The following is an 18,397-nucleotide window of genomic DNA, read 5'->3' as shown; positions in this document are numbered from 1 at the left end:
TCATCTGCATTGCAGTGATTAGTCATTTGGGTGAAAATTGAGACTTTACACAAAGTCAGGTAACACCACTGATAATGGCATCATTTTGACCCAACTCATTGTACCCTCAGAGGTCAGAACTTTTATGCACCTGCTGTTACAAAAGTGAATACTGGATGACTGAGTAATCATCAAAAGCCAAATTTGGCATGTAAAGATTTTAAATTGGCAAGGCATAAAAACTACCCCTAAATATTTGCTATGAGTATTTATGCAGCCAATAGCAATAGTATACTGGGATAGTATTAAGGCCACTGGCCTGGAAACAAAAGACTTCGAAAGCCATTTTGAAGCTACTACAATATTTGATTGTATAGCCTAAGTTCAATTATATGACCACTGCATGGTGAGTTAGGTTATCAGACTAAATCAATGAGGACAATAGCACTATTTTGAAATGGCTGTTGCTGTATGTACATGTCATATATAACCAAGAAATGAAAAACTAGCACAACACCTAACATACTTTGTGGATCAAGAGCTATTTTTTTCTTCAGGGATGATCAAAGCATAAACAAATAGCTTTTAACTGGGTGGATTTCAAATAAATAAATACAGGGAGAGCCTATTTAAAACAACAGAGACCTTGTATTTGTAAAATCTTAACAAAACTTAACCCTTGAAAATAGATTTAGTATAGTGAAGATTAGGAATAATGCCTCAGTACTAGGAATCTACTTAAGAACATTATGCTATAAAAACATATATTGCAACATCAAATATTCAGTAATTTAAGAATGATTTCTCTCATATGTATTTGAAACCTGCACTTGCAAATAAGACTCTAATGTAGATGCATATTAAAAACTTGTCTCATAACCTCTTAACTTTCTGAGCAGAGAGGATATACAAAACATCAAATTAATAAACACCATGAAATGATTCCAGAAAAATATTCTAGAGGATCATCTAAATGGTTGTATAAAGTCAGAGAGTTCAGATCAATAGTGAAGTATAAAGATGTGTCATCAATGACAAAAACATAACAGGGCCCTACTTTTAGGGAATCCCGTTATCAACCAAATAATTTACAAACTCTGATGGACTTTTCCTCAGAGTCTGGTCGGCAGACTGCAGTTGTAACACATGAAAAATCCAAACTCCAAAGTCAACCAAATCTCATGTCTCAGGTGCATATGAAGCAATTATGAATCCAATTTACATTCAGTAGTAACTTTAACAGACAACTTAACAAGCAGTGTGATGTTCATAGAGAACACTGAAAAGTCAGTTAAGTGTTTAGATAAGTATGCTTAACATTTAATCGAAGATGGAATATAATCTCTATAGAAACCATATCCTATCCTCTTCAACTAAAATTTAATTGTTCTTATGCATAAAATAATCCAGCCAGAAGCCACACAGCGTAAGAAATTATAACTGCATGTTCCAGAAACGTTTATAGTCCTCTTAACATTTTTCTTTTGATTTTAAGAGAACACAAACTCAGTTTAGGGGTATTAATTTGTCCATTTTGAATTAAAAAGCAAATTTCAGGAGCATAATCTGCCTGGTGTCATACTACCCCATTAAACTGGTTATTTAATATGGTATTTGGTGGTGGAAAAAAGTTGATATGAATTAGTAAGGCTGGAAGACATGAACACAAGAGCCTAGTTCAAAAACATGTCCTCCTACCTCCAGAGTCTCCAAAGAATCTCCAAAAACATCAGCAAAGTCTGATGGACTTTTCTTCAGAGTCTGGTCAGCAGGCAGCGTGTTGTCATTGTATGATGTCACAAACTTAAAGTCACTGGTTCTTGAACCTGTGGTTAGATAAGCGTCATAATTGTAAGTGCTGCGTAAAGTTCCTGTGCCATCAACATCTGCGTAATTAGGAGGGAGATAACCGCTGGGGATGGCAACTGCTCCATCAAACAACAGTCTGGGCTTTCTCCTGCGACAAAACCTCAAACCCAGGATGATGATGATGAAAGTCAGAAAAAACGTGGAGACAGACACCAGCGCGATGATCAGATAAAAGGTCAGTTTGGAATTGTTCTCATTATGAGAGATGTCTTTCAGTTCTGGCACCTCCGCCAAGTTATCAGAAATAAGTAAATACATGGAACAGGTGGCAGACAGAGAGGGCTGCCCGTTATCTTTCACTGCCACTACAAGGTTCTGTTTCATGCTGTCAGATTCAGAAATGTCCCGCTGTGTCTTGATCTCTCCACTGTGGACACCAATTGTAAAAAGTCCCGGATCAGTGGATTTGACTATTTGATAGGACAGCCAGGCGTTCTGTCCGGAGTCCGCGTCCACCGCGATCACTTTGGACACCAGAGAGCCTCCGTGTGCAGCTTTGGGGACCAGCTCGGTCATGAAGGAGTTGCCCTCTGGGGAGGGGTAGAGGATCTGAGGAGAGTTGTCATTCACATCTGAGATGAACACACTCACGGTCACGTTGCTGCTGAGAGGAGGAGAACCGTTGTCTCTGGCCATCACATGGACTTTAAAACTCCTAAACTGTTCATAATCAAACGACCTCACAGCGTGGATCACACCCGTGTCTCCGTTCACAGACAGATAGGAGGACACCGGGGCACCGTTCACCTCACCAGCTAACAGAGAATAAACCACTGTACCGTTCTGTCTCCAGTCGGGGTCTCGAGCACTAACGGAACATAAAGTGGAGCCAGGTTTGTTATTCTCACTCACATATGCGCTGTACGACTGCTCATCAAACACAGGCGGGTTGTCGTTGATGTCAGCTACAGATAACTGAACACTTTTAGAAGAGGACAGAGGTGGAGAGCCATCGTCAGTGGCAGTGATTGTAATGTTGTAATTGGAAACTAATTCGCGGTCTAGTTGCCCTGTGGTCACCAGAGAATAATAGTTTTTAATAGAAGGAACCAACTTAAAGGGGACACCCTGCTGGATGGAGCAGCGGACCTGTCGGTTATTCTCCGAATCTCTGTCCTGCACGTTAATGATGCCCACCTCTGTACCAGGTGACAAGTGTTCGGGTATGGGGTTCGACAGTGACTTTAGATATATTACAGGTGGGTTGTCATTCACATCAGTAACATCTATTATGACTTTAGCATAGGAAGTTAATCCTAAACCATCTTTCGCAGTTATGCGAAGCTCAAACGATCTCACTGTTTCATAATCAACTGTGGCGGACAATTTTATATCCCCTGTTTTATAATCTATGGCAAATATTGACTTAACGTCTTCTGAAACGTGTCCAAAATCATATGTAACTTCTCCATTTAGTCCATCATCTGCATCAATTGCTTTTACTGTCAGCACAACAGTACCCATGGGAGAGTTTTCTGACAGACTGGCTTTATAAACGGCCTGGCTAAACACTGGCACGTTATCATTAGCGTCCAAAACAGTAATGTGAATGACCACGGTACCTGATCTTTGAGGGGAACCACCATCTAAAGCGGTCAGAAGTAGATTAATTTCTTGTAATGTTTCACGATCGAGCTCTTTGTTAAGAACAAGTTCCACAGAATTGGTTCCAACTCCAAGGAAAAAATTTTCATTCGTCTGTAGGTTGTATGATTGAACTGAATTTTTACCTATGTCGGCATCGTGCGCTTCTTCTATTGGAAAACGAGCACCTTTTGACGCAGATTCTCTAATATCTATATGGATCAAATTCTTATCAAACTGTGGGGAGTTGTCATTTATATCCTGGACATGTAGGCTGATTCGCTGCAGTTCTAATGGATTTTCCAACATGAGTTCTTGTTTTAAAACGCAGGATGCTTTGTCTCCACACAGGCCCTCTCTGTCAATCCTTTCGGCAACAATCAGATCTCCGTTACGGAGGTTTATTTCACAGAATCGTTTGTCGCTTCCTTCAGTATCAATACGAGCCTTTCGAAGAGATAGTGTATTTGCGTCGATGCCGAGGTCTTTGGCGATATTTCCGATCACAGTCCCGTGTCGCATTTCCTCTGTAAAAGAGTAGCTTATATCCCCGCTGACAAAATACAAACAAAAGAAGAGTAAAGCAACGACAAGGGTGTGTATTCCAAATGTCGCGTTAACCATCTTGACATGTATATCTTTCCTCTGTAATGCGCAGGAATACAACAAACACACAAATATTATTTAAGCCAAAATCAGCACAATCTAAAACCACGTCTGCCTGTCCTTCGATGACCAACTGCAGCACATTAAAACACATTTTGCCTCGACAAATAGGTGTGGATTTTAAGATAGGCAAGGTGGACAGCGACATCGTGAGTCTAATTTAAAGATTGCATTGAGCAGCAGCCCTGTACAAGGCGCATGGAAGCGTTTATGGACGAAAGTTGAACCTTAATTTAAAAGTAAAAGTGTATATTGAAGTGTGCAGACAGATAAAAAAAAGAAATAAAAATTGCATTAATCCGAAAGGTCGCTGTATACTGAGCAATGCTGCCGATGAAAACTCATATCTGCGAACGTTTAGATCATTATTGTATACAAAATGTGATACAAATTAAAGTTTAAATATCTGTGTTCACCGAAAATGTGTGGCCACGATTTACATGATAACTTTTGAAAAACAATTAAATGTTTGTAGACGGGAAAGCGTTAAAAATGCTTCAAACTACAGAAATAGTTTTATTTTATTTGTTTTTTAAGCTACTAAAAATGCTTGAGTAATTTTCGAAATATTTAAATTAAACATTAATCTCAATTGACATTTCTGTATCAGAACAGAGACTCGAGAAGGAAAAGCAAGAAGATTTTAACGGCCACAACGTTTTATAATATTCAAGAACTTTACCTCTGTGATCAGTTCCAATAAAAATGTGAACATGTAAGTCAATAATTGCAACATTTGAAAAAAGAAAAGAAAAGAAAGAGGAGAAAGTTAAACAAAGACCTGCACTTCCACTATTCGTGAAAGCAACTTGACAAAGGTGTGAGAGGTGTGACCTGAGTCTGGGAACCGACCCTGGGAGGCGGGGCTGGGGCAGGTGCAGGTAATTAGTCGATCTCTTGTGTGAACCTGGAGCTGTGTGACTCCCTGGTCTAAGCCGTGTTGTTTCTCTTTTTTAACTTTTCAGTGAAGGCTAGATGTGGGTCCATAGCCTTGTATATGAGTGGTAGGTCACAGAAAATGTTCCGCTTGAGTTTTGGTAGTTTGGTAGAGGTTTAAAGTTATTTACCGCTTTAGGAGGAAAACACTGTTTTATTCCTATGGAGAAACTTTTAGCCGACTCCGCCTCCGCTTGCCAATACTTATTAGGGTGCGACCCTAACCTGGAGACAGGTAACTGAAACACATACATGAAGAGAAGTGGGGGGATATTCCTTCTGAGGTAGATTTTTCTGTGCAAGTGATGTCCTGTTACAAATTACAGATAATTTGTTTTAAAACTGGTTTAACTTGACAGCAAAGCGCTGAGGACTATTTTGACGGTTGTGGTTGTTTGTTTATTTTGTTTATTTGTTTGTCTTTCATTGTAAGAGTGACTAGTTTTTAATAGATTCCCCGCAGCGCTTATCCTGTCTTCCACTTACAATCGTACAATTTTATAGTTTTAAATGTATTTAATAAAGTAGAGCTTTTAATTGTTTTGGGTGCTACTGTTACATGTTTAGAAAGATTTTATTTTGTATTAGCATTAAAAACCCTGTAAACTGACTGTATGCCTACGGCTAATCCCTATTGAAATGGGTGCATACCTCGGGTCACAAATGGTTTGCTAAAATATGGGTGACATATTATTTAGCTCATATATATGTAGGTTTAAACACAAGAAAACAAGTTCAAAAGAAACTTTGAGAATATGTTACACACGAAGACTCGAATCTGAACAGCATGTGTACATTAGGAAGCAACTGTAGATAACATGTGAGCGACTGCACTTTTAAAATTAGATCTGCGTAATATACGATGACAAAAGAAACAGAAAAGCTGAAACAAAGGGGGCGCGTGTCTAAACACAATAGTGCTATCACGACTTGTTTTTGTAAAACTAATACTTGCTTTTGTAAGACATACTAATTTTCCCCTATGTCAAAATGTAAACTTTTCGTTGATGTAGAGGACCGTAAAGACAGCAACCCATTAAAACAAAACCAGGAGAAAATGATTTCAACAACATCAAGAAACTTTCCCTTCAAAAGTAGCAGTAAAAATAATGTCAGAGGCAACAGGCAAAGTGTGATAAATACTATAACGGGATTTTAGAAAAAGCGAAAAAAGATTGACTGGAGGAAAGAGTGAACGTTTTATCTGTTAAAATAATGTATCGAACATTTGACACCCTTACCTCAGGAGAACCACCACAGTCTCCAAAAACATCAGCAAAGTCTGATGGACTTTTCTTCAGAGTCTGGTCAGCAGGCAGCGTGTTGTCATTGTATGATGTCACAAACTTAAAGTCACTGGTTCTAGATCCCGTGGTCAGGTACGCATCATAATTGTAAGTGCTGTGTAAAGTTCCTGTGCCATCAACATCTGCGTAATTAGGAGGGAGATAACCGCTGGGGATGGCAACTGCTCCATCAAACAACAGTCTGGGCTTTCTCCTGCGACAAAACCTCAAACCCAAGATGATAATGATGAAAGTCAGAAAAAACGTGGAGACAGACACCAGTGCAATGATCAGATAAGACGTCAGTTTGGAATTGTTCTCATTATAAGACAGATCCTTCAGTTCTGGCACCTCAGCCAAGTTATCAGAAATAAGTAAATACATGGAACAGGTGGCAGACAGAGAGGGCTGTCCGTTATCTTTCACTGCCACTACAAGGTTCTGTTTCATGCTGTCAGATTCAGAAATGTCCCGCTGTGTCCTGATCTCTCCGCTGTAGACACTAATAGTAAAAAGTCCCGGATCAGTGGATTTGACTATATGATAGGACAGCCAGGCGTTCTGTCCGGAGTCCGCGTCCACCGCGATCACTTTGGACACCAGAGAGCCTCCGTGTGCAGCTTTGGGGACCAGCTCGGTCATGAAGGAGTTGCCCTCTGGGGAGGGGTACAGGATCTGAGGAGAGTTGTCATTCACATCTGAGATGAACACACTCACGGTCACGTTGCTGCTGAGAGGAGGAGAACCGTTGTCTCTGGCCATCACATGGACTTTAAAACTCCTGAACTGTTCATAATCAAACGACCTCACAGCGTGGATCACACCCGTGTCTCCGTTCACAGACATATAGGAGGACACCGGGGCACCGTTCACCTCACCAGCTAACAGAGAATAAACCACTGTACCGTTCTGTCTCCAGTCGGGGTCTCGAGCACTAACGGAACATAAAGTGGAGCCCGGTTTGTTATTCTCACTCACATATGCGTTGTACGACTGTTCCTCAAACACAGGTGGGTTGTCGTTGATGTCAGCTACAGATAACTGAACACTTTTAGAAGAGGACAGAGGTGGAGAGCCCTCGTCAGTGGCAGTGATTGTAATGTTGTAATCAGATACTAGTTCACGGTCCAGTTCTCCTGTGGTCACCAGAGAATAATAGTTTTTAATAGAAGGAACCAACTTAAAGGGGACACCCTGCTGGATGGAGCAGCGGACCTGTCGGTTATTCTCAGAATCTCTGTCCTGCACGTTAATGATGCCCACCTCTGTACCAGGTGGCACGTTCTCAGGTATGGGGTTAGTTAGTGATTTCAAATTGATGGCTGGTGGGTTGTCATTGACATCAGTTATATCTATAACTACTGTACAATAAGAGGTAAGACCCGGTCCGTCCTTTGCTCTTACTCGCAGCTCTATTGAAGTCTCCGTTTCATAATCAAGTGGCCCGATAACTTTTACCTCTCCTGTCTTATGATTCAGTGAAAACAAAGATGCATGCTCATCAGAGACATGATCGAAGTTATATGTAATATCACCATTTGGGCCAGTGTCTGCATCGGTTGCGCTCACTGTAACCACTACGGTATCTAAAAGAGAGTTTTCAGGCACACTGGCTTCATAAACGGCCTGGCTGAACACTGGGGCGTTATCATTAGCATCCAGCACAGTGATGCGAATAATCGCAGTACCTGATCTCTGAGGAGATCCACCATCTACAGCTGTAAGCACTAATTTCAGCTCTTTCGCTTTTTCTCGGTCTAGTTCTTTTAACAAAACCAATTCGGAATGTTTCCTTCCACTAACATCTGTATTTACATTAATGGTGAAATGCTCATTGTTTTGTAAATTGTACCGTTGCACAGCGTTTGTGCCTATGTCGGCATCGCGGGCTTCCGTAAGTAAAAATCTCGCTCCTTTGACTGCCGATTCTCTTATTTCAAATGAAATCAGATCCTCACTAAACTCTGGCGCGTTATCATTTATATCTTGCACATGAATACTGATGCGATGAAGCTCTAAAGGGTTTTCCAGCACAAGCTCCTCTTTTAAAACGCAGCTGGCTTTTTTACCACAAAGACTTTCCCTGTCGATCCTGTCACTGACAGTCAAATCTCCGGTGCTCAGATTAATGTCACAATACCTTTTATCGTCTCTGTCTGCGTCAATTCGGGCTTTACGCGAGGAAAGAGTCGCAATCCCAAGACCCAGATCTTTGGCGATATTCCCTATCACAAATCCGCCTTTCATTTCCTCTGCGATAGTGTAGCTCACGTCTCCATGGGCGAAATGCAAGGCCACGAAAAGGAAAACCACACAATAGCAATTCATAGCCAATCTTCCGTATACTGCACTTCCCATGATCGAATAAGGTTTAATCCTTTCCTGGAAAATTCCTTGAAAGTGATCAAAAATAGTGCTCTTTTTGAATATTCTAAATAATCCCAGCGTTTGCCTTTTGTAATGCCCTAAACCTAGACACGCTACACCAAAATAAGGCTTCGCAATGGCAGAAAAGAATAGATGAAGAATAGAGACCTCCTGTCTTTGTTGGTGCACAGTGACACCAAGAGTTTCGTTAAATTATAGCACTGCAAACCCAAACAAGAGGCCAGCTTCGAGTTATAACGCCCTTATTAATCAATATAAATAATGACAATCTAGACTTCGGTGTTATTTGGTCATTCATACTGTTTTTATTTTTTCCTTTTCCACCTGTGGTGCGCTTTTCAATGAAATAATAAACCATATGTAAAACAAATCCATGTGTAATCCTGCAAAAGACAAGAGCTATAGTTGCTTACAAATTCAAACCGATACTAATCCATCTGCAAGGGCTGTTACTAAATCTATAGAAAGCAACTTGTGTGCACATGAGCCAAAATCAAAGACCTTAAGGAATTTTGGCAATATACTATATTCATTATCAACCATCTCTCAAGCACACTTCAAGGAAGACTTCTAGTATCCATTTCTACATCAGACATAAAATAAGTTCCTGAGAAATTAATAAAAGGGAACCACAAATATTGCCCTAATGTAAACTGCTTTACTTATTCAATCAATGCTGCATTTTTCTTTTCTTTTTTCATCATTTTTTGCATATAGAAAAAAAAGACATTTGATTCAAAAATGCCAAAAACAAATATTATAAGTGATACCCTTGGATAATATACAGCAGAATCAATTTTAGTAGCTCAAGGATGTTCCATATAACTTGTTTCATTGAGTTTCTTTAACAAACAACCTAAAATATCTGAAAAAAGAACAATGACTTTCCACTATCACCATCGGAATAAGGTAAAACTTAGAGAAACAAATATGTTGCATAAAGTGCATGATTAGTGAGGGTATTAACTCTTACATCCACTTCTAAAATTCAAGCAGGTAGGAATGAACTAAAGCTGTTGCCATGTGTATTCAAAAAAATAAAAGACCAACAAGTTAGAGAAATACATCCTTATTTTTTGTAAATCTTAAATTACCAAGAGAGATTAGATCCTGTATCATGTAATAACTTAAGTATCTTCTTTTCTCAGTAAACAAAGATTGTCTCACTCAATGTCTGGTAATAACCTAATGTAAAAACACCAAGCATTTAATAGTGAAATCTGCAGGTCTGGAATGAGTTAAGACTTTTTTTTCCCTGTGCTGTTAATGATGAAAACCTTCCTATGCAAGATTTTGGTATAACATCATAACTTACCAGTTTCTATGAAAAAAAAATGTTTCACAACATCAAAGTATTATTTAACAGCACTATTCAGTGGTCTGAATGTCAGGGTTGGTCACTGAGTAGAAAGGAAAAGCTGCTATTGAGAATTCCAACAGGGATTAACTTTCAGCATGTGATTTGAAATTATATTATTTAGCAGTTTGCATTGTCTTATAGTTCTCCAACCACCAGACAAGACTGCATTCTTAAAGTATTGCATGCTGATACTGGAATTATGCATTTGTTGTTTTTAATTTGTTCTCTTAGTTAGAGGTTACAGAATAGAGAAAAATATAGAGGAATACAATTATTGCACTTTATTTGTAGCATAAAACTATGAAAAAGTGGCACTGACAGTTCAGCTTCATCTGCATTGCAGTGATTAGTCATTTGGGTGAAAATTGAGACTTTACACAAAGTCAGGTAACACCACTGATAATGGCATCATTTTGACCCAACTCATTGTACCCTCAGAGGTCAGAACTTTTATGCACTTGCTGTGACAAAAGCTAATACTGAATGTCTGAGTAATCATCAAAAGCTAAATTTGGCATGTAAAGATTTTAAATTGGAAAGGCATAAAAACTACCCCTAAATATTTATTGTGAGCATTTATGCAGTTAATAGCAATAATATACTTTTATAGCATGACGGCCACTGGCCTGGAAACAAAAGACTTCGTAAGCCATTTTGAACCTACTACAATATTCGATTGTATAGACTAAGTTCAATTATATGACCACTGCGTGGTGAGTTAGGTTATAAGACTAAATCAATAGCACTATTTTGAAATGGCTGTTGCTGTATGTACATGTCATATATAACCAAGAAATGAAAAACTAGCACAACACCTAACATACTTTGTGGATCAGGAGCTATTTTTTCATCAGGGATGATCAAAGCATGAACAAATAGCTTTTAACTGGGTGGATTTCAAATAAATAAATACAGGGAGAGCCTATTTAAAACAACAGAGACCTTGTATTTTTGAAATCTTAACAAAACGTAACCCTTGAAAATAGATTTAGTATAGTGAAGATTAGGAATAATGCCTCAGTACTAGGAATCTACTTAAGAACATTATGCTATAAAAACATATATTGCAACATCAAATATTCAGTAATTTAAGAATGATTTCTCTCATATGTATTTGAAACCTGCACTTGCAAATAAGACTCTAATGTAGATGCATATTAAAAACTTGTCTCATAACCTCTTAACTTTCTGAGCAGAGAGGATAAACAAAACATCAAATTAATAAACACCATGAAATGATTCCAGAACACTATTCTAGAGGATCATCTAAATGGTTGTATAAAGTCAGAGAGTTCAGATCAATAGTGAAGCATAAAGATATGCCATCAATGACAAAAATATAACAAGGCCCTACTTTTAGGGAATCCCGTTATCAACCAAATAATTTACAAACTCTGATGGACTTTTCCTCAGAGTCTGGTCGGCAGACTGCAGTTGTAACACATGAAAAATCCAAACTCTAAAGTCAACCAAATCTCATGTCTCAGGTGCATATGAAGCAATTATGAATCCAATTTACATTCAGTAGTAACTTTAACAGACAACTTAACAAGCGGTGTGATGTTCATAGCCAGCACTGAAAAGGTAGTTAGGCGTTTAGATAAGTGTGCATAACATTTAATCGATGATGCATTATAAACATCTATAGAAACAATACCCTCTACTCTTAAACTAAAATGTAATTGTCCTTATGCATAAAACAATCTAACCAGAAGCCACACAGCATAGGAAAATATAACTGCATATCCCAGAAAAGTTTATAGTCCTCTTAACATTTTTCTTTTGATTTTAAGAGACACACACAACTCACTTTAGGGGTTTTAGACTGTCGATTTTGAATTATAAGCCAAATTTCAGGAGCATAATCTGCCTGGTGTCATACTACCCCATTAAACTGGCTATTGAATATGGTGTTTGAAGGTGGAAAAAAGTTGATATGAATTAGTAAGGCTGGAAGACATGAACACAAGAGCCTAGTTTAAAAACATGTCCTCCTACCTCCAGAGTCTCCAAAGAATCTCCAAAAGCATCAGCAAAGTCTGATGGACTTTTCTTCAGAGTCTGGTCAGCAGGCAGCGTGTTGTCATTGTATGATGTCACAAACTTAAAGTCACTGGTTCTTGAACCTGTGGTCAGGTACGTGTCATAATTGTAAGCACTGCGTAAAGTTCCTGTGCCATCAACATCTGCGTAATTAGGAGGAAGATAACCGCTGGGGATGGCAACTGCTCCGTCAAACAACAGTCTGGGCTTTCTCCTGCGACAAAACCTCAAACCCAGGATGATGATGATGAAAGTCAGGAAAAAGGTGGACACAGACACCAGCGCGATGATCAGATAAGAGGTCAGTTTGGAATTGCTCTCATTAAAAGACAGATCCTTCAGTTCTGGCACCTCAGCCAAGTTATCAGAAATTAGTAAATACATGGAACAGGTGGCAGACAGAGAGGGCTGTCCGTTATCTTTCACTGCCACTACAAGGTTCTGTTTCATGCTGTCAGATTCAGAAATGTCCCGGTGTGTCCTGATCTCTCCGCTGTGGACACCAATAGTAAAAAGTCCCGGATCAGTGGATTTGACTATTTGATAGGACAGCCAAGCGTTCTGTCCGGAGTCCGCGTCCACCGCGATCACTTTGGACACCAGAGAGCCTCCGTGTGCAGCTTTGGGGACCAGCTCGGTCATGAAGGAGTTGCCATCTGGGGAAGGGTAGAGGATCTGAGGAGAGCTGTCATTCACATCTGAGATGAACACACTCACGGTCACGTTGCTGCTGAGAGGAGGAGAACCGTTGTCTCTGGCCATCACATGGATTTTAAAACTCTTGAACTGTTCATAATCAAACGACCTCACAGCGTGGATCACACCCGTGTCTCCGTTCACAGACAGATAGGAGGACACAGGGGCACCGTTCACCTCACCAGCTAACAGAGAATATACCACTGTACCGTTCTGTCTCCAGTCGGGGTCTCGAGCACTAACAGAACATAAAGTGGAGCCCATTTTATTATTCTCACTCACATATGCGCTGTACGATTGTTCCTCAAACACAGGTGGGTTGTCGTTGATATCAGCTACAGATAACTGAACACTTTTAGAAGAGGACAGAGGTGGAGAGCCCTCGTCAGTGGCAGTGATTGTAATGTTGTAATCAGACACTAGTTCGCGGTCCAGTTGTCCTGTGGTCACCAGAGAATAATAGTTTTTAATAGAAGGAACCAACTTAAAGGGGACACCCTGCTGGATGGTGCAGCGGACCTGTTGATTTTTCCCAGAGTCTGCATCCTGCACATGAATGATGCCCACCTCTGTACCCAATGATATGCTCTCGGGTATGCGGTTTGATAACGAACTGATATGGATGACTGGGGCGTTATCATTGACGTCAGTTATATCTATTACAACTTTTGTTTCTGTAGAAAGGCCATAACCATCTTTCCCTTCAATTAGCATTTCAAACTTCGACTCTTCTTCATAATCAACATTTCTTGCAAGTATAATTTCTCCGGTATTTTCATTTAAAGAAAATATTTCCTTTGCTATATCACTTATTCCGCTGAATTCATATGTTACTTCACCATTAACTCCTTCATCTGCATCTGTAGCACTCACTGTTGCAACTACTGTATCTATAGGGGAGTTTTCAGGAAGAGAAGCCTCATAGATTGTATGAGTGAAAACTGGGGCGTTATCATTAGCATCCAGTACGGTGATGTTAATGACTACTGTGCCTGATTTCGGAGGATTGCCACCATCGACAGCTGTCAGCAATAAAGCCATATCTTGCTGCTCTTCACGATCTAATTCCCTGTCTAAAACTAACTCGCTGTATTTTGTGCCGACGGCATTCGTTAGTACGTTCAGAGCAAAATAATTATTCCTTTGCAAAATGTAATTCTGAACAGCATTTTGTCCTATGTCTGCATCGCGTGCTGCATTTATTCTGTAGCGAGAACCTTTCGGAGCTAATTCACCAATATCCAATTTAACGACGTCTTTAACAAAAACTGGTGGATTGTCATTTACATCCTGAATTTGCAAAGATATCCGGTGCGATTCGAGTGGATCTTCGAGTACTAGTTCACATTTTAAATTGCAAGAAACCTTAGCTCCACATAGCTCCTCACGATCAATCCGATCACCAACAACCAGTTCTCCAGCATCAACATTTATCTCGCAGTAACGTTTACGGTTTTCTTTGAGAGCAATCCGAGCCTTCCGAGCGGAAAGACTGCTTACTTGAAGCCCAAGGTCCTTGGCTATGTTTCCAATCACCGATCCTTGTTTCATTTCCTCGGGGAAAGAATAGCTCACATCGCCACAACACAGCTCTACTGCCAGAAGAAAACACATGAAAGTGCAGACAAGGTTCACCGAAAACACGAAATATGCCATCACTCAAAAAATAAACTGAATGAAAAAGAAGGAGGTGGTCAGCATTCCTCAGAAACACAAAATCATGTGTTCATGTGCGAGTACTTCAAGGAGTACAGTGCAGTGGCAAACAATAAGCTTTAACACTGTGGGTGGAGACGCTTGATTGTCTCATCTGTAGCCTGTTTTACAATTTTCGATTGGTAGACAGCGACACTCGCTGCATCCTACAAGGACTACAAAATAGCCTCAAGTTGACGAAAAGCAAGAAACTTAGCTAATCGAAAGAGACTTCATCCCGAGAAGAATGGCAGATGACAAAAGGCGCTTTCTATTGATTAATTCGGTTCTGTTTTATCTGTTCAATGCCATCTACCCCAAGGTACGTTAGCAATAAAATGTAGTACTACATTGTTTGATACTGTTGCTACAAACATGTATTTCTTGTTTATAAATGTAATTGAGCAAAAACCTGTAAAAACTCTTAACTGAAAGCGTGAACCTGAAACAACATCCAAGCAAAAATTCAGCCTAAAAGAATGAGTCGCTGAATACCGAATTCAGCTCTGTAACAAAAGTCGAAACTATTATGAAGGAAAAAACATTTTTTTCTCATTATTCTATTAAATTATTCTGCAACGTTTTTTGTTTTGCTTAATTCATTTATTTATTTATTTATTTTTAACGAATGGGTAAATCCAACTGCAGAATTTCGTTGAATAATTAACACAACATATTTGACTGTGAGTAAATTCAAGAAAAAATTCTAATAATAATCACAACAAACAGAACGGAGTTTTATGATGTATGAAGGCAAACCTTTACAGGTATTCGCTCTACAAAACTAAGAGTTGAACCTTAGGAACATCCACAGTGAAAAATCCAGTATTCAATCTGCAGGATTTCATATCGTTTATCTCTGTGATTTTTTGTTTCTTTTTTCTTAATTAATTAATTAATATATTCATTCAGTTGAAATAAGGCCAATGACACGAACTGATATTAAAACAAAAACGACGAATTTTTAGTAAAATTCTCGGTTAATGATGTTATTCGGAGCTTTACTAACTCAAGTTCATAAGTACAGTAATATACAATATTTTCATCCATGAAAAAAAAGTTTTATGAAAATAGTTGATTTGATTAAAAGAAAGTAACACCGAAGATGTGTTTCCGAAGAAGGGTTGAATTTTTTTTGAATGACGTAGGTGTAATGACGTCAACGTGGTATTCTTACCTGGGGAGGGTCGTCAGACTCCCCAAACGCATCGAGAAAATCTGATGGACTTTTCTTCAGAGTCTGATCAGCGGGCAGCGTGTTGTCATTGTATGATGTCACAAACTTAAAATCACTGGTTCTTGAACCTGTGGTCAGGTACGCGTCATAATTGTAAGTGCTGCGTAAAGTTCCTGTGCCATCAACATCTGCGTAATTAGGAGGGAGATAACCGCTGGGGATGGCGACTGCTCCGTCAAACAACAGTCTGGGCTTTCTCCTGCGACAAAACCTCAAACCCAGGATGATGATGATGAAAGTCAGGAAAAAGGTGGACACAGACGCCAACGCGATGATCAGATAAGAGGTCAGTTTGGAATTGCTCTCATTATAAGAAAGATCCTTCAGTTCTGGCACCTCAGCCAAGTTATCAGAAATAAGTAAATACATGGAACAGGTGGCAGACAGAGAGGGCTGTCCGTTATCTTTCACTGCCACTACAAGGTTCTGTTTCATGCTGTCAGATTCAGAAATGTCCCGCTGTGTCCTGATCTCTCCGCTGTGGACACCAATAGTAAAAAGTCCCGGATCAGTGGATTTGACTATTTGATAGGACAGCCAGGCGTTCTGTCCGGAGTCTGCGTCCACCGCGATCACTTTGGACACCAGAGAGCCTCCGTGTGCAACTTTGGGGACCAGCTCGGTCATGAAGGAGTTGCCCTCCGGGGAGGGGTACAGGATCTGAGGAGAGTTGTCATTCACATCTGAGATGAACACACTCACGGTCACGTTGCTGCTTAGAGGAGGAGAACCATTGTCTCTGGCCATCACGTGGACTTTGAAGCTCCTGAACTGTTCATAATCAAACGACCTCACAGCGTGGATCACACCCGTGTCTCCGTTCACAGACAGATAAGATGACACCGGGGCACCGTTCACCTCACCAGCTAACAGAGAATAAACCACTGTACCGTTCTGTCTCCAGTCGGGGTCTCGAGCACTAACGGAACATAAAGTGGAGCCAGGTTTGTTATTCTCACTCACATATGCGCTGTACGACTGTTCCTCAAACACAGGTGGGTTGTCGTTGATGTCAGCTACAGATAACTGAACACTTTTAGAAGAGGACAGAGGTGGAGAGCCCTCGTCAGTGGCAGTGATTGTAATGTTGTAATCAGACACTAGTTCACGGTCCAGTTGTCCAGTGGTCACCAGAGAATAATAGTTTTTAATAGAAGGAACCAACTTAAAGGGGACACCCTGCTGGATGGAGCAGCGGACCTGTCGGTTATTCTCAGAGTCTCTGTCCTGCACGTTAATGATGCCCACCTCTGTACCAGTTTGCGCGTTCTCGGGTATAGGATTAGACAGTGATTTTAAATAAACTACAGGGGCGTTATCATTTTCATCAGTTAGCTCTATGTAAACTTTTGCAGACGAACTTAATCCCAGACCGTCATTGGCTATGACTGGCAGTTCAAATGCATTCTTTTTCTCAAAATCAGTTGCGCCAATTACTCTGATTTCGCCAGTTTTAAAATCAATAGAAAACACCTTTTCATCGATATCTGACACGTGGCCAAAGTCATAGGACACCTCGCCATTCACTCCCTCATCAGCATCTGTAGCGCTGACTCTAACCACTACAGTATTAAGAGGAGAGTTTTCGGGTATGCTGGCTTTATAGACGGCTTGGCTGAATACTGGAGCATTATCATTAGCATCCAGTACGGTGACATGTATCATAACAGTGCTTGATCTCTGTGGTGAACCACCATCAACAGCTGTGAGAGGTAAATTAATCTCTCGCTGTGTTTCTCTGTCGAGTTTGTGATCAAGAACAAGCTCGACGTTGTTTGCATCAACCATTAAAATAAAGTTATCATTTTTTTGTAGACTGTACCTCTGAACAGAATTTTTGCCTATATCCGCATCGTGCGCGCCCTCTATTCGGAAACGAGTCCCCTTTTCTGCTGACTCCCTTATTTCCATTTTAATGGAATTTCTTTTGAATTGTGGAGAGTTGTCGTTTATATCTTGAACATGTAGATTTATACGGTGTAGTTCTAAAGGATTCTCCAGTACAAGTTCCTGGATTAAAATGCATGACGATTTCGTGCCACAAAGACTCTCTCTGTCAAGCTGCTCGGCAACGCTCAAATCTCCCGTTTGTAAACTAACGGCACAAAATCGTTCGTTATCTCCTTCTGCGTCAACACGGGCCTTGCGAGATGACAATGTAGTAATATCCAGACCGAGATCCTTAGCTATATTTCCAAAGACAGTTCCTGGTTTCAGCTCCTCTTGGATAGAATAGCTTACTTCAGTACACACTGATTGCAGCGCAAGTATACAGACGACAAAGAGGGTAATCAGGCCAGGTTCTAACAATCCACCGTATTCCATAATTACAAAAACAGAAACATCCGCCAGCAAAGAAAAGATACAACGGAGTTAGTTCACCTCTCGAACGCGTTTGCGATGGAGTGAATTAAACAAATCCAAATACAGAAATCAGCACTACAATCCAATGGTTCCTTCCAACACAAAGCGCAGGAACAATGGGTGGAGACGATGGCGTTGACGTTACAATGTTTCAAAGTAATCTGGTAGACAGCGACACGATGTGTTCATTTCAGACAGAACATCAAGTAAAATACCAGATTGACAGGTTAATGACGTCATGCAACTATTTCCCATATAAACACAATTAAGCACCTTAATATGTTAAATTGTATT

At 40.0% G+C, this 18,397-nt stretch overlaps 3 protein-coding genes across 9 annotated transcripts in view; all 3 read right to left on the bottom strand.

Annotated features, from left to right (window-relative positions):
* Positions 1 to 18,397, bottom strand: part of LOC146677678 (protocadherin gamma-C5-like) — a 285,476-nt gene that overhangs the window by 236,467 nt on the left and 30,612 nt on the right. The window contains exon 1 of one of the 7 annotated variants that reach the window (XM_085425035.1): positions 15,680 to 18,140. The exons of 3 other annotated variants lie outside the window; for them this stretch is intronic. In XM_085425035.1, coding sequence (XP_085281161.1) covers positions 15,680 to 18,064 — 2,385 coding nt within the window. In that variant the 5' untranslated portion in view covers positions 18,065 to 18,140. Of the gene's footprint in view, positions 1 to 6,275; positions 8,789 to 15,679; positions 18,141 to 18,397 lie in introns of those variants that run through there. 3 more of the 7 variants (XM_085425167.1, XM_085424919.1, XM_085425117.1) reach the window with 3 other exon arrangements.
* LOC146677685 (protocadherin beta-16-like) lies at positions 1,501 to 4,157 on the bottom strand. The gene has a single exon (XM_085382491.1). It carries the CDS (start codon positions 4,054 to 4,056, stop codon positions 1,621 to 1,623), a length of 2,436 nt encoding a protein of 811 aa, XP_085238617.1. The 5' UTR covers positions 4,057 to 4,157; the 3' UTR covers positions 1,501 to 1,620.
* LOC146677684 (protocadherin gamma-A11-like) lies at positions 11,987 to 14,690 on the bottom strand. Its single transcript, XM_085382479.1, has one exon. The coding sequence runs from the start codon at positions 14,461 to 14,463 to the stop codon at positions 12,010 to 12,012; it is 2,454 nt and encodes an 817-aa protein (XP_085238605.1). The 5' UTR covers positions 14,464 to 14,690; the 3' UTR covers positions 11,987 to 12,009.

This window comes from Rhamphochromis longiceps, linkage group LG2, assembly GCF_057381845.1.
Source record: "Rhamphochromis longiceps isolate RC_006_pf linkage group LG2, R_longiceps_female_GT1.1, whole genome shotgun sequence".
NCBI lineage: Eukaryota > Metazoa > Chordata > Actinopteri > Cichliformes > Cichlidae > Rhamphochromis > Rhamphochromis longiceps.
The sequence above is the reverse complement of the archived record's forward strand: the minus strand, read 5'-3'. Positions and strand labels throughout refer to the sequence as shown.